We start from the raw sequence: 16,527 nt of genomic DNA on the forward strand, positions 1-16,527 counted from the left end.
GAGTTTTGGCCTTGAGTAATGTCCAATTAAGGGACTGTCAGCTTTGCTGTACAAGACCAGTGATTTGCCCTCATCATCCTTTTTATATCTGTGGACAACAATACCCAGCAGACAACACAACATCAACAGGGTGCAACATGGGATCTGATCAGCTTGGGTCTGGGGGTAATGTCAGATAAAAGATGAGAGGAAATTTACAGGCTGGAAGGCCTCAGCCATAACTGGAAGTTAATTTAAGGTCATAAAGGGTCAAAAGCTTCAAATATTAACCAAATTCAGGAAGCAAGCACTTTAGACTTAGATAGAAATACAGAAAAGTCTATGGTCATTTGTGTTTAAAGTTCATGGTAATAACCTTGCAAACTTCACATAAAAAGAACAGTAAAGGCTAATTACCTGAAAATTCTGCAGACAGCCTTGCTTAAATATTCAGTACAGTAAGGTTGCAAAATCTACTGAGTTCTACTGCATTTTCTACTTACATCATCATTGAAATCTGCCCTGAGTTCAGTAGAAACCATAAAGTTGGTACATCAGTTGAGGACAGAACTGGGGTGATCAAAAACAGAATGGCAATATAAAATAGAGGAATATACTTTCTATTGATATGGTTGGTCTTCCTTACTGGGATCATCAGTCTAACATTTTTAGTTGTTTGTCTAGAACTTCAAGAGAAATTTATGGACCTAGCACGAGACACTTAGATTTAGCAGGGCACTTTGGAAATCTGATATACAGGGTGGCAGTTTACTGCCAAGATATGATTATTTCAATGCAAAATCTGCTTCTCTGCTTTAAAATAAAACAGATGACTTACAGTCAGTAATCTGGCATTGGAAGACTTCCATTTCACAACAAAACACTCCTCAGTGTCCTGTTATTACTTAAGTAGAAAATTGGTGTCAATAAAGCAACTGGGTATGCACACCTGAATAGCTACTGTTACTGTAGCAAACAACTGTGATGCATGTGATATTGTAAAATACAATTCTATGCATCCAACAGGCAATACTCAATGTCCCTGGATTGTTCCTCCTCACCTCAAGTCATTTAGATGATATTTTCAATCGCTTCACACATAAAAAGGACAGAAGAATGAGATCCGAGTTTTGTCTCCCTCTTCATCTCTGAACCCTTTGGACTTGGTGATGGGAAGCTGATTGAAGGGTAAGTAGCGCATTTTGGAGAATGAATTCTTTAGATGCTAGAAAAGAGAAAGAAAACGAAAGAAACAGAAACGACGAACATAAGCCTGTGATTCCATTATTAGTCTCAGTTCTCCTTCTCCCTCTTTTCATTTCTGATGGCTGGATAATTAAACCTCTATAGTATTGTCTTCCATCTTCCTTGCCCCACTTCCAGCAATGCGAATTCCCCTATGGGCAACTTTAAAAAGGCCCTTTTTAGACATCTGTTTTTCAGATCAGTACGACTTTTTTTCCCCCATTAATTTGTGTTCTTTGTGAAAGTAGAAACACTAGTGCCAGGAAAGAACACGTGTGTAAATCCTTAACATTTTAACTGCAAAAATCAAAGAAAGTAAGAAAAATATCCCAAAAATATTCTTTTTCAACATTTTTTTATTTTACAATACTGCTGTTAAACAACCCAAACCAATCCTTAAGTGTGCATTGCAAGACATCAGATAGGAGCTCAGAGGCTGGAATGTTACAGAGCTTAATTTAAAAGCAGTTGCGTTCTCCCCTCCAGCTTGAAGGAGGCAGCTTGTCAATTACTGTTCCTGCTCTGACAGAGGCTTTGGGCACCCCAAGGAACAAGCAGGAAAGCAGCAAAGCATGGAAAGATGAGCATAACTTGTAACAATGATCAGATAAATAAAAAAAAAAAAAGTAAATAAAATGGATGCATACAAGCTGGAGCATATTTTAAACTCACGTCGCTATAAAACAAAACTGGTAAATTTCTGATACTTTTGTATATGTTTGTCATACCAAACATTTTAATCATGTAAGCTCTAATACAGGAAATCTGTAACATACCAGGATTTGGTTAAACTAAGAGAAAAAAAAATTTCTACTATCAAATGCCAAAGTGTGGCATTAGTCCATGTCTGAAATTACCTACAAATCATCTAATCAAAATACCTGTACATTCAGAAACATACAGAAAATTCAACCTGGAATTGTGTATTTACTTTGTCCTCAAGTAATCTTAATTAACTCAGTTTCCCCAATTAATGTATTATTGTGGACGTATTATGTGTTGTAATCGCCACATCATATCTCCTGCAGGAGCCTATGAGGGTGACTTACCTAACTCAATTAAAAGTATAATAAGCTGAGGTAGAATTTAACACATTTGTAAACTCTTAGTCCGTGAACAACAGTACAGTCTGAACAGGGACAACTTTCTGGTTGTGCTGACAGAATGGACCATTGGTGTGTTAAACGTCTCTCTCCATGTTGTGTACTTCAGAGGTCTAAAACAGTGACATCAGCCATTATCCACAACAAGACCCCAGGGGAGCTGCTGATGGGTAATGCAAACCATTTTGACCAATGTCAAGGCTTAGTGAGTATTTTAAAAGTCTGTGGTCTAGTTGCTGTCCCTCTGCCCAGCAAGAGGCTGCCCGACAGGTAGGTTTTCATGGAGGTACTTCATGGTACCATTCTCAGAGAAGTCAGCTGCTGTGTGCCCATCACCTCTCAGGACCCATTTGGTGGTGAGCAGCCCCTCCAGGCCCACAGGGCCACGGGCGTGGATACGAGCCGTGCTAATACCTACCTCTGCTCCTAGAGACAAAGCCAAAGAAAGACAGCAAGTGAGCATGGTAAACATCATATCACATGTGTTGAAAGAGTGTGCAGTTGTCTGAGACAGAATAACAAATAAGTAAGAATATGTATGGTACTGAAAAAGATTTCACAGGAAAAGAGGCAACAAAAGACAGATGATATGGTGATAAGACCACCACATACCCAGTCCAAAGCGGTAGCCATCAGCGAAACGTGAGCTTGCATTCCAAAAAACACAAGCGCTGTCCAGCTGCTGCAGAAACTGCTCCGCTGTGTCCTCTGTAAGAGAAAGACAGCTTATTGATGCTCCTAGTTCACAGCCTTGAATCTCCGATTGAACAGCCTTTCAGGGATTAACATGAAGTATGTGATGACAACTATTTATTATAGTTATGCCAGAGAAATTTAGTTGAAATGAAGCATTAATGCACCGAATAAGAGAAAATCTGCAGTTCTGAGGATTTCATAGCATAATTACAGGTTGCTGCTACTGCAATCACAAATACCATTACTGATGTTATTTTAGTACACAACCAGTGTTATAAGCTCTTCAGTCATGTGAACTGTGAACTTCCACCCAAAAACACAATCCACATATCATTTTTATCATCTTGGACAGAATAATGTGGACAAGTCTATAGGTCCAAATGTCATCAGGAGAAATCATTGAGTTGCTATATGGCTTTAAAATTAAATCCAGCTCATTTAGATGTAAAAAATGAACAAATATTGTATTAATGAATAAAATCAGGCTGAAATGTTTGGACAAGGAGCCAAGGCAGGTTTTTCTCCTGATGACTTCACAGATTATCTACCAATCCACTAATCTGTCTGTCTGTCTGTACATGTATATACTGTACTTATATATATACCCATCTATCTATCTATCTATCTATCTATCTATCTATCTATCTATCTTCATCTGTCCATCCATATTTTATCCAGTGTGTCTCTATTATCTATCTCTCTATCTGTCCATATTGTATCCAGTGTATCTACTTTCCATCTATTGTATCTATCATTCGAATAAATCTCTCTCTCTACTTTGACATTAGCCAACATCGACACAAACAACTAAATTTAAATTAATTGAGGTACCTTCTGTGGTCACCAGATGGCAGCAGCACATCCTCCACTGCAGGTGAGATTAATCCTCAATGTAGAAATGTGAACAGCACACTTTTTCTTGCATTTTTCAAATGTTGCTCACTGTTTTATTCTGATCACCTAAATAAATGTGTGAAGCATTCTGCATATTTGTATTTTAACCTTTTATGAGGAATTTGTACCTCAGTCTTTCCATGCATTTTTATTATGTACAGGATTTCTTTCTTAGAAGGGTTCCTATTGTTGCAGTCTATCCATGTTACGAGCACCGCTATTTAGGTGAGCAAAACCTTTAATTCCCATCAAGATTTCATGATATTCCTAAAAGTTGCCAGACAGATGAACGTCTCATAAAAATGGCAATGTGTCACCATGCAATATGGCCACAGCCATTAAGTCAGGAAATACTCTGGACACTGAACAGAATGGTTTCAATCAATATGAGTTAAAGATGCAGAATGAAGACTCACTTGAAAGACAGAAATGTGTTTAAATGTGACCCAAAATTATGACGGGGACAAGTCTTTTAAATTGTGTTTTAGCATCTGCTCTACATTTTAAATGGGCTCTGTCCCCTATTTTGGAGTCAAAGGGGGAGGCTGTGCACTCATCCTGACAACAAAGTGTCACTGCTCATTAGTGACTGTGGCAGAAAGTGATATAGACGGGGAAAAGGAATCAAGAGAGTGAGAACTTGATGTATATCAGACACCTACATGAAGAGGCATGGAGCAGGACAAAATTGACCAAGTACTCTTCAGACCATGGTGAGGTTAGATATAACCAAAATAATAGGCGAGTGCATCTTTTGAGTCATTAATTTTTGCTTTTTTTTGGTAGAATAGGTTTTTTAACAAAAAAAAAAAAAAAAAAAAAAGAAACAACAAAAATACTAACACACTGGGCCACTTACCATTTTCTGTGATGATAACATCTGTGTGGGAGCTTCCATACTTGTGAATATGGTCCACAGCCTCCTGCATGCTGTCCACCACCTCCATGCAGCACTCCAGGTCACCGTACTCTGTCCGCATGGACTTTGCCTCTGATGGGCTGAATGTCAGGTAGGAGGCGAATTGAGGGCCTGCATGAATCTTCACCTAATGACACCACACAGATACAATAAAAAAAAAATAAATAAAAGATAAGCTAACAAGCCCTCCTGTTTTTTTAAGGATGAGTTACAATATATAAAAATTTAGTACATTTAAAATTGGATGACTAGTAAAGTATCTAAATTTTACTACCATAATATTTTCTGCAGAAAAGTCAACTATAATCAAATTTCATTATAAGTTACTGTACTAATGTGAATGCGGACTAATGTGTATGTATTTGGTGCTTTACCCGTTCAGTGCGCAGCATGTCAATGATCTGGTCAAACAATGGGGTCCTGAGGATGTCCCTGTGAATCAGCAGACTTTCCATGGCATTACATGCAGCTGGGTAGTCACACTTGGAGTCTCTGACTGGAAGGGGAAAATATCAGTCAATTACTGACATATTCATAATTGTAATCTAACATACATGTCTGGCAGAACTGGCCTACCAGCACCACAGCCACGATTTACTAACATTTGGTAAATTAGTCAACTAAAAACAGTAGAAATGTACACATGAACTTCTACAGTATTAGTCAGCAAGTAGATTTATATATGCTGACCAATTTTTAAGACTTTGTCAACGCAGGCGTCTGCATCGACGTAGACGTGGCAGATTCCCTCGCTGTGACCCAGCACCGGGATGCCCTTGGCCGCCCGCTGGATGTCCCTCACCAGCTGGGATGAACCTCGAGGGATAATCAAGTCGATCATCTTGTCCAATCGGCATAGATCCTCCACTTCTTCACGAGTGCTCACCTTGTAACAAATACAGGTTTGTTAACCACAGTAGCTAGAAGTACATGCTGTACAGGCTTGCTTGAGCTGATTTCTAATTGACTGACTGAGGTGATGCATTTTTAGACTTCGGAGTTCTATCTGTCTATGAAATGTGCTAAATAAGGTTTGTATTGCCTTGTAATAAATGTGTAGGAAACAAATTTTACCATTTGCACAGCTTCTCTGACTCCGTGCATGGAAAGGGCTTCCTGGGTGAGCTGGAGGAGGATACGGTTGGTGTTGGCTGCCTCCTTGCCTCCCTTCAGCAGGAGTGCATTGCCGCTGGCTATGGCCAATGCTGACACCTGGAGAAAAACACAGGGTTTGTGATGAATGAATGAGAATCAAGAGAAATTTGTTAGAATGTATATACATTTCCAAACAAAAGTGTTTGATGTGACGTCGCAATATGTTCGCATTTACCAATACTCTATTTAACTAAAAAAAACTTAAAAAAATTAATACAATCTTTAAATTGCCAGATCTGTGTGTGTTGTGGTAGCTCTGCCTGAATACCTGTGGCAGGCAGTCAGGTCGGGCCTCAAAGATGACCAGAAGAACTCCAACAGGCACAGTGATCTGCTCCAGCTCCAGGTTGTGAGCAACCCTGGTCCTGCGCAGCACACGACCCACACTGTCCTGGGCAGCCACAGCTATCTGGCGCAGACCTATGGCCAAGCTGTTAAGTTTGGCTGGTGACAAGCTTAAGCGCTTTAGCATGGCTGGTGGCAAATGGCCTATAGAAAGGAGGGAGAGCAAGGTTACACTTTGCTATCAGGTGATATGGGATCCAACTCTTATTAACTGAGGCAATCCATAGAGAGGGAAAGTGATAGAGTGCCCTCTGGTGGAGAGATATGAATTGAACTGTCCATTTGGAAGTTTTTACAAAATTCTCTCTTAGGTTTATGTTGCAATATTAAGAAAGCAATGACAATTAGATTTGATTCTTTTCTGTCAGAAGAATCTGTTGATAAAAATCTTTTTATGGATACAAGAGCTTATATTTCTCTGGAAGGACCTGAAACACCAGAGAGTACATGTTCACACTTCCCTCTGCAAAAGAATTGTTAATTAATAATAATTTAAAAAAACAAAAATCTATGAAGTAAATATTATGGACTCTAAAAATGAAAAACACTGCTGCAAACTTTGCCAGGTTGTACACTGCTACATCCTATCTAAACCTGACAAACTGACTGAATGTCACACTCGGTTACCTGCATTTACAGCGAGGTTCATGTCCATCTTGTTGGCAGCCAGAATCTCTTCCTTCTTTTCAGTCAACAGCTCTGCTAGATGGCAGATGATCTCACTCCTCTAATAACACAGTCAACCAAATACAGGCAGGATGAGCATATAGTACCTCTATCCACAATGGGTCAGTGTTTCTCTATATCTCATAAAGGTAAGCTTAGATTAACCAGTGTTTATAACCTATTTTAAACCTATTTTTAATATTCTGAAATCATCAAAAACAATTATGATGTTAACTAAAACAAGAATAGACATGTTTGTTCTTATTTAAAACAATATGCCACCTGGTCTGGGTGCAGAGATGCCAGAGTTCTTCCAGAGTTGCGTGCCATTTCTGTCTGATGCTCCACAGTTGGGCCTGGTGAAGGGACAGGACAAACTTCACTTAACGTACATTCAGTTGCCAGTTTATTAGGTACACCTAGCTAAAACTAATGTAGTCTAATACAAGGGTCCTACAAAAAATCCTACCTTCATGAAGGTTATAATGTTAAGTTTAAAAAAATAAAATAAATAAAAACAGAGATGCTGATTCAACTTTATGATCATTTTGGAGGCGGTAGTTTGTGGTGCTGTTGAACTGTCTTGGGTTATAATGAGGTGTTTCTATATTTAGTCTACCCTCATTGATATATACACGGTGGACAAAATATTAGAAAGACTTACTTACACTATAATGCAAAACTTGACAGCACTACAAACTACAGCTTCCAAAATTACCATAATATTAAAGACTGGGTTCATTTTAGCTACATGTACCTAATAAATTGGCAAATGAGTGTATAAAACAGCAGAAGCTGCAGCTTTAGTGTGGCTGCATTAGTAAGAAGAGGTTAAGAGAGAGAGCATGCAGCCCAGGTGAACTCACCAGCAGGTTTGATCTCAGAGAAGAAGGTTCCCACCTTCTTGCCCTCCACAATGTCAGTGATGACATGACCTGTCACTTTGGGGTGGGTGCCATTTGCAATGACCACTGAGGTGCCACCTTGCAGAGCCCAGAGGGCAGCTTTGACCTGCATAAAAACACGAAGAAACACACAATTTTAAAATAGTCTCATTAAAGTCTCTACTTGACATCTTTACTTTTTAAAAGGATGTGTTACAATCTCAACATAAGTGTCAAAACCATGTTACCTTACACACATGTACATTACATAAAGAAGGAGGATAATATTTCATATATTTTCACTTTGAACACAGGCAACTGGCACAAAAGGGTCACATGAACACTTGGCTAAAATACAGCTGACTTAACATAGTTCCAGTATGAAATTTTAGGCACTTATAGATGAAGTACTCAGATCCTTTACTTAAGTTAAAGTACCAGTACAACAATGGAAAAATACTCAATTACAAGTAAAAGTCCTGCATTCAAAATCTACTTAAATAAAAATACAGACATATCATCAAAATGTACTTAGTAAAAGTAAAAGTATTCGTTCTGCAAACAAATAGCCCCTTTGACTGATATTATCATGACATTAATAGATTGTTAATATTGATGCATCAGTGTGTAAGCAGCATTTTACTGTTGTAGCTGGTTTAGGTGCAGCTGGTTTAATCTACTTTATACACAGTTGGCCAGTGGTTCCCAATATAGGGGCCAGGCCCTTCCAAAGGGTCACAAGAAAAATTTGAGGGGTCGTGAGAGCATTAATGGAGAGGAGTTCTGATACACCAATCTGTTTAGATTTTTTGGAAATTGGACTGAAACGGCTTTTTTGTGAAATATTGGATAATTTGAGCAGTTATTTAAATGAAACTATGTGAGAAGTTTAGAAGGGAAATGTCTCTTTGGTGGAAAAGCCAGAAACTCATACACATCTGAAATGTGACAAGAAGCCCCAACTACACACTGATTTTTTGCAAAATGTAGTGGAATTAAAAGTAGAATATTTCTCTCTGAAATGTAGTGGAAAAGAAGTATAAAGTATCATTTAATGGAAATACTCAAGTAAAGTACAAGTACTTAATTACAATACTTGAGTAAATGTACTTTGTTACTTTCCACAGCTGCTTGTGGGTCAGTCTACTGTTGCACTCACTCTGGAAAAGAGTATCAGGTTATATTTAAAAAAAAAAAATCTAAAATATATATAAATAAATAAATCTATGTTAAAATCTCTCATTAACAGGCTTGGGAATAAAATGTTCTCCTCTAAACATGAGTAGAAAATTGAAGTAGAAAAATCCATAGTACAAGAAGCTTTGCACTTAATCACATCTGATGAATGCCTACTAAGACATGGTAAGTAAATAAACAGCTTTAAAAAAAAAAAAAAACATGTATATATTTTTTTTTTTTAAAACAGAGTGATTGAGGATTTTTAACATACCTTGGCCTCCATGCCCCCAATCCCAACTCTTGACTTAGTACCATAGGTGATGGACTGCTGGTCTCCAGGGTAGAAGATGTCAATGAGCTTGGCGTCATCTGTTCCAGGGGGGCTGTTGTACAGTCCTAAGAAATCAACAATTCTTACACAACTTCATGATCATACATGGGTCTAAAATACACCATGCAGCATTACACACAAACCTAAAACTTTTGTCACACATACTAGCACCTGGGTCACTAAATTGATTATAAATAAATTTTATATGACATTGATTCTCAGTCAGCCTTCTAAATCTACTCAATTGATACTGAATGGACCCTCTGACACATTCATGTGCGCACACCTTGTGGCAACCCCATCAGCATCAATTTCAAACAGGAAGGCAGAAGATCTGTTTTTGTCTCCCCCATATGACTCTCAGTTGACCCTGAGAGGGGTGGGTTTTTTATCCCAGTGAAGAGCGCAGACAGATGGTGTTGTTACCTAACAGTTGACCCAGACTGTTGTTGTGGTAACACACATACCTTCCACGTCAGACAGCGCAATGAGCAGGTCAGCCTTCATCTCTACAGCTAGCCGCGCCGCCAGACTGTCGTTGTCCTTAATGCTGATCACCTACAGAAACAGAAAATTGCTGATGTAAGCTACCAAAGACAGAAACACAGTGGCAGAAAGTCAGCCATCTGCCATTTACCCATCTGACCCTTTTCTTAAGGGCTAGAGGCAAGCTGATAAATAGAAACAAATGCCTAAATACTTATGTACTTTAAAACTGTACAAAATGTTCTTCTATTACCAAACTGTCACTCCGCAGGAACAACAGGGCAAATTTTAGGGGACCAGTGAAAAAGTGAAATTATCAACGACGCAGGGGTCCATCTTTTCATGCCAGTGCAAATTTCTCTGGATGATAAACTCAATACCTCAGACAAAAACAGTCACATTAAGTCCATTTAAGTTTTCAAAATAATGATGTATTATGTATGCATTAGTCAAGCACAAGTTGAGTTGACCCAAAATGATTTGCAAACCCTTTAGATTTTCATTGTTGTTTTTTGCCAACAAGTGATGTCATACCAAATACAGTAATTTATTTTAGCTTTTATTAAAGCTTTTTATTAATCAAACAGTTGTTCTACTTTTCTCAAATTTCAAAAAAAAAAAAAAAACTGACAGAGAGAGTGAGGTAGAGTTATCTCCATGAAAAAGATGTGTTAGAAAATTCTGCAGGAGAACAGGTAAAGGAGGCATCTACCTACAGAAGTTAGTCCATGCCCCTTCTGACAGTACCTCCTTCCTTGTAACTGCATGCACTGCCATCCATCCCCTCCCTGCATGCACATGCCTTAATGGTTGAGGGCAGAACTGATGAGGTGAGGCAGGGTGGCAGAGGCGTTTCAGTGTGTGTGTGGATGATAGAAAATACTGTAGCTAATGAAAACTGACTGTCTACAATATATAAAAGCTGTCTCTACCAACCTCAGCACCCCTACTGCCACATCACCATCACCACTACCAGCACAGCCCCCCAATGTATGTACCCACATTTACCCCCTGCAGGTCGCTGTTGGGTTCCGGCGGGGGCACCACAGCGTCATTGGTGTTGATGATGGGCACGATGTTCATGCGCAGCAGCTCCTGCAGTGTGCTGTTCAGGTTCTGCCTCTTTTCGTCATCATGGAAATCCAGATTTGTCACCAGGACCTGACAGCACAGGAGGCGGGACAGAGCAGAGGATTAAAAACAGAGTAACTCTGCATAATACATAGGCTTCTTGGGAATTTCAAAAGTGAGTATTTTTTGCTATGAAGTATATTAAAGTACCTGTGCAGTGCAAGTGCTGTATTGGGTGAACATGGCCTCATAAAGGGCCATCAGGCCACTCTGTCCAGCCGCAGCACAGGCCCGGGCCTCCAGCACTGGCAAAGACTGCAAGAGAAATGCAGTAGACATCTGGTTACATTGATTTTCTGAGTAAAAAGATCTCTTCAGCTTTTTGGCTGCTCAGACACACGCTTCAATCAAACCATACTACGCCAGGACAGGTGTGTTAACGGTCTGACAAAAATAACAGAACACCTTATATTGCAGGACAATCAATACACTGGCACCATAGCATAAACTACTTACCACAGAGGATCAACATCTATTTGACACAGTCTCAAGAAACACTGAACATCAAGCTTCACAAAGGTAGTATTTATTACAGGCTATATTGTATTGCATTATATTGGACAGAACTGTGTCCATCCACTGTATATTTAAGAAAAAAAGTATTTGGTGCTGGTTTTTATGACAGTGATTTACTATGGCAACAAAATACCAAAGAATTGAGGTCACCTCTACTTACATGATTGAAAGTTTCAACCCACAAAGAGCAGCAGCTGCAGTTTCTTCTTGATTTTACTCTAAATCAATCTCTCTGTACTTTAACACTACCAACACCTTTATCCACCTTTTCTTACCATGTCTTTGAGCTGATTGTGTCCTGTGTGCAGCGCCTGTCGGACACTCTGGGACAGCAGGATCTCATGTCTTAATCTTTGCTTGCCAAAGGCCACTGCTCCACTGGTGACAATCATCATCTCCCTGCCTTGATTCTGCAGCATGGCCACCTGTAAGACAATACACCCAATTAGGACTACACCACAGCTGTGTCCATGGATTTTTTTTTTTGTTCAGACTCACTGAGGATTCAGCTTTAAAAGTTCAGTTCACTACAATTTCAAAAAAACGATATTTTCTTACTTACCCGTAGTGGTAACTAGCCATGATGTTATTTTTTGTTTTAATTGTGGATGTTTTGAGATACTGTATCTGTCGCTGAGATTTCTGCTTCCACCCCAAGACAATGGGGTGAATGGAGTTACACTTGTGGTGCTCTAGGCAAAAAAAGTTATATTTAAAAATTTAGTGCAATGTGTCTTTTATTGGAGCTACTGTCCAACAACCAAAAAAAACAATCCTTATGAAAATTGTTCACAGCATGTTTGGTGGATTATCCAGCGTAACAAGGACATTGGTTCCAGAGAAAGATGTTGCTGTTGAGTATTTCATTATTAAATGGCAACAAAAGTCCATTTACCTGATGTATTGTTATGGAAAGATTTCTCAAAACCTGGGAAAATAAAACTAAAACTATTTGCAGGACCACACACCACTGGAGGTAGGTGAGAAAATGTTTTTTTCGTCTGAATTTTCTTTTCATATAAACTTTATTTAATCAGGTAGTCTGAGGTAGAGTTTGAGATCTCTTTTTCAAGGGTTTCTGCTGCTCTTTCTAATAATAAAAAGGTTACACCGCACCAATACATCTTCATAGATGGGTAGTAAAATGAAGCAGAAGAGGAAAATTAAATATGTAACAACAAAAAAATAATTAACAAAAAATTAAATAAGTTAAAATCAGAAAAAGTACACTGAAAAATGCAGATATATATGTACGTTTGTGAGCTGGTCTACAGATCAACATAAACTGTAGTGGATGGGAAAAATCACAAACACCGACTGATGGATTTACATACAGAACTTGAAACAAATGGCGTCAAAACATTTATTTCTTGCTGATTTTCTTCCCTACCAAGAATTTTCTACAGGACCTGAAAGTTATTTTATACTTCATGAAAGTACAGTTTGTGCTGGTATTTGACCGCTCACCTGCTCCACAATGGAGGCCAGCCTCCCCAGAGCCAGGCCACATTCATCACCACGGGTGACCACAGCACTGCCGAGCTTTACTACGATCTTCTTGGCCTTACGAAGTTCACTGCGATGTGCAAAGGAGCTGCCATGGGCCCTCCCCTGGGGAACTGTATAGCGGGAGAATGTTATTTTTACATTACTGGTGAAAAAAGAAAAGTGTTTTATCACTTATTCAATGTTACTCATCTGCAAAACACAAGGAGAAATAACTTTCAGCAATGGAAGGATGCCTAAACAGAAAAAGATAGATCAGTCATTGAGGAGAAATCCAATATATTTTGTTGTAATTAATGCAGATTTTGAAGGGCAGACCTGCTAAAGGTTCTCTCAAACCTTTCATACCATAACTTTCATCTAATTCACATGAGGTACTTAGTTAGGAGATCTATTTTTAATAAACAATCTACTGAAAATTAAATCAGAAAGGAAAATAAGAAAAAACAAACAAACAAGCATGTTTTGTGTTTTGTTTCATTGATTACGTGAGACAAACAGAATAAAGCCCTCCCCTACATCCATCTGTAACCTGGGAAACTAGATAATCACAGCCTTCAAACTGCCACATCAGCAAAGCAAGCAGAAAAGCCTGTGCTGACATTACACATCTCTCCGGAGCAATGAGGCGCATGGGAGAGATGGGCAGAGCTAGACAGAGAGAAAGGGGGAGAGAGAGGCCCATGACATCTTGTGCAGAATAGAGTAGGTAAAAAAAAAAGTCTGCACAGTTTGTTATAACAGCAGTTTATCAGGTGTATTTCTGTCTGCAGTTACTGAATTGACTATGTTGATAAAATCATGAACACATTCATGTACTTTTAGTAGAAAATGATAGATGATAGATGCTCTTGAATTTGTAAGAAAGAGCTTTTTAAGGCTGAAACTAATTATTTACATTATCAATTCATCTTTATTTTTATAATTAATCAATAAATCATGCAGACTATATAATGTCTGAAAACCTGTGGCTGGTGTGACCCCTTCAAATTGCTTGTTTTGTCAGAGCAACAGTCAAAAATAAAAAAATTAAATTGAATCTGGCATTTCTGCTTGATAAATGGCTAATGAATGATCAGAACTGTTAATTTTAGGGTTGCAACTAACATTTTATTATTGATTCATCTGTATTATTTTTCAATAAATCAATTAATTGTTGGATCTATAAAATGTCAGAAAATAGGAAAATTACAGGTCGCTAAAGCCCAAAGTGATGTCCTAAAATTGCTTGTTTTGTCAAACAACACTCCAAAACCCAAAGAAATTCAGTTTACCATCACATAACATAGAAAAATGCAGAAAATCTTTTAAACTGAGAAGCTAGGACTAGACAATGTGACTTAAATGATTAATCACATATGGAAATAGTTTAATATTCTGTCAGCTGACTAATCAAGAAACAGAGCCTTTACTGTATATTACAACATAATCCTCTCTTTTTATCTAAAGATCTGGTGTAAGAAGTTTGTTTTTCTTTTCTGTGATCAAGGCTGCTGATTGACTGTGATGGCTGTGAACGGACTGGGACATACTGTATCACAATGTGGCACAGCAGCATTGCTTGCCTTGTGTCAGTGGTCTGATGAGCAACCGGCATACGTGTCTCTGGAAATCCAGTGGGATCCTTGAACACAGGGTCAGCCTTCGCAGCATCATTGTCACTTTAATGCCTTTACTATCACAAAGAGACATATAGAGAGTGAGCAACACACACAATATCAGCATCAAAGACATTCAATTGTAGTATTTACCTGAACAATTAGAAATGAGTAATATATTTAGCTAAATGCCAACATGATCCCTTGTATCCCAATGTAACTTAGTGAAAATATAATTATCCTACTGCTTCCCTAGATTGTAACGTTAATGATGAGCGTTTGTTCTTACTTAACCTCCTGAATTCCCAGCCCAAGTCCTGTGTAACTTCTTCTATTGAGTTTTGTTCATCTTCTTTAACTCGTTATTCTTCCATTTATCACACAAAAACTTAAACAGAGGTGGGCTCTGCATGTGCACGACTCCTCCCCTAACTGAAAGAGCTGCTGATGAAACTGTCACTACAGTTTGCAACAAGTGTAACGTTAGCTAACGTTAAACCGGCCGTCACGCTAACGTTACCATAACGTCTGTAAATTAATTCCCGCTAAAGGACTAACGATTCATTTCTCATGCTTAGTCGCGTTGACATTCATGTAAAATGTTGCTTTTCAATCGTGGGCTGTATAAAATAGTTTTCAGTAGAAAAATCCTTGTAAATTGGCGGTGAAGTGTCAGGATCCTGCGTCAGTTCAGCCGGCGAAATGCGGAAAAAGAACGGAAGTGTCGTTTAAAGTGTCACGTTTCAAAACAAAACTGTAATGAAAAGCTAAATGCCTTGGTTGCATCAGGTTTTTTAACCAACGAAAAATAATGCCGTTAATAATAAAAAATAATTATTGTAATACGATATTATAGTTAGAGAATTATAAATATAGATATGTATAGATATAAACATATATATACAGTATAGATAGGTATCCACACTTTATGAAAATAACACACAACACATTGTCTGCTTGTTCTTACATTGTGTTATATTCAAATCCAACACACCATTTTTTAAAAATAAAAATAACAATAACTGCATTTTCTGTACATTTCCCATAAACTCAGTCTGACATATTTGGTATCATTGGAAACAATATAATAGGAGCACACAACTCATGTGCATAATATAATGCATAAAAGTTGTGACTCATCAATGATTATTTATAGCAATAACAAACACATTGCTTTTCACACAATTAACTCCATATTTTACAATATGTTGCAACATATAGGGCCACCACAGTTTAAAACCAAATGTTTTCCATGAAGGTCTTCATTCTTAAATTATTATTATTCTCAGTTTATTAATCTGATAGGAACTAATAGGAAGACAAGAGTGTATAGGATCCAACTGTCCTAATGCGTTCTTTTATTAACCAGTGCAACTTTCATTTGCACCATGTGGTTGAAAAATCACGGGGAGATGAAAGTTTTCTGTACCTGCACTGTTTTGCTGTGACTAAAGGCAAAGTAACCCAGAGCAGAGTTGACTGACACTGTCGGACTCCCACTGCCCCTAGGACCATAGATAACAGAATTGGCTCCTGTAGCCCAGGCTAAATGTGTATTATTCTATTATATATGTCCTGTTCTTTTCTCTGTTGTCTGCTTTTGCCCTTTATCTGTTCTGCTGTGTTCCCCCTTCTCTTCGCTCTTTTATCTGTCCATCGGACTCAAGGGAAGGAACTGACCCTTACCTTACTTCTGGCTACACTAATCCACTAACTATATGTGTTTGTGTACGAGTCTGTGTGTCGATGTGTGTGTGTGTACTGTATCGGCACAACCTTTTAACTTGCAGGTCTGTTCGTTTCAATCCCTTCGAATTAGTAGAAGTATTGATTTTTCCAACTGAAACAAAAATGTAATTGCCAAAACTGAACCCCATATTATTTTGCAACAGAA

At 38.3% G+C, this 16,527-nt stretch overlaps 1 protein-coding gene across 3 annotated transcripts; it reads right to left on the minus strand.

Moving 5' to 3' along the window:
* Positions 1–1,562: 1,562 nt before the first annotated feature.
* Positions 1,563–15,350, minus strand: aldh18a1 (aldehyde dehydrogenase 18 family, member A1). Of its 3 annotated transcripts, none has more exons than XM_044179022.1 (18): positions 14,928–15,350; positions 14,601–14,710; positions 12,997–13,148; positions 11,805–11,954; positions 11,164–11,268; positions 10,885–11,043; positions 9,864–9,954; positions 9,337–9,461; positions 7,869–8,013; positions 7,285–7,358; positions 6,964–7,063; positions 6,260–6,480; positions 5,911–6,048; positions 5,527–5,722; positions 5,211–5,332; positions 4,777–4,963; positions 2,940–3,035; positions 1,563–2,753 (listed from the first exon to the last, which is right to left on the minus strand). In XM_044179022.1, the coding sequence occupies exons 2-18, from the start codon at positions 14,689–14,691 to the stop codon at positions 2,557–2,559; spliced, it is 2,349 nt and encodes a 782-aa protein (XP_044034957.1). In that variant the 5' UTR covers positions 14,692–14,710; positions 14,928–15,350; the 3' UTR covers positions 1,563–2,556. The 3 variants fall into 3 exon arrangements, with proteins under 3 accessions (XP_044034957.1, XP_044034958.1, XP_044034956.1); XM_044179023.1 differs by having other exon boundaries at positions 10,891–11,043; positions 14,923–15,350; XM_044179021.1 differs by having other exon boundaries at positions 14,923–15,350.
* Positions 15,351–16,527: the final 1,177 nt, after the last annotated feature.

This window comes from Siniperca chuatsi, linkage group LG20, assembly GCF_020085105.1.
Source record: "Siniperca chuatsi isolate FFG_IHB_CAS linkage group LG20, ASM2008510v1, whole genome shotgun sequence".
NCBI classification, from domain to species: domain Eukaryota; kingdom Metazoa; phylum Chordata; class Actinopteri; order Centrarchiformes; family Sinipercidae; genus Siniperca; species Siniperca chuatsi.

What these genes read in the sequence shown, in the direction of transcription:
- aldh18a1 (XM_044179022.1), bottom strand. Translation starts at nt 14,691, where the DNA reads ATGATGCTGCGAAGGCTGACCCTGTGTTCAAGGATCCCACTGGATTTC. An exon ending in TGGCCTCCATTGTGGAGCAG is followed by an intron (nt 11,955 to 12,996) that starts GTGAGCGGTCAA and finishes ATTGTCTTACAG; the next exon opens with GTGGCCATGCTGCAGAATCA. An exon ending in TGCGCTGTCTGACGTGGAAG is followed by an intron (nt 9,462 to 9,863) that starts GTATGTGTGTTA and finishes TTGATTTCTTAG; the next exon opens with GACTGTACAACAGCCCCCCT.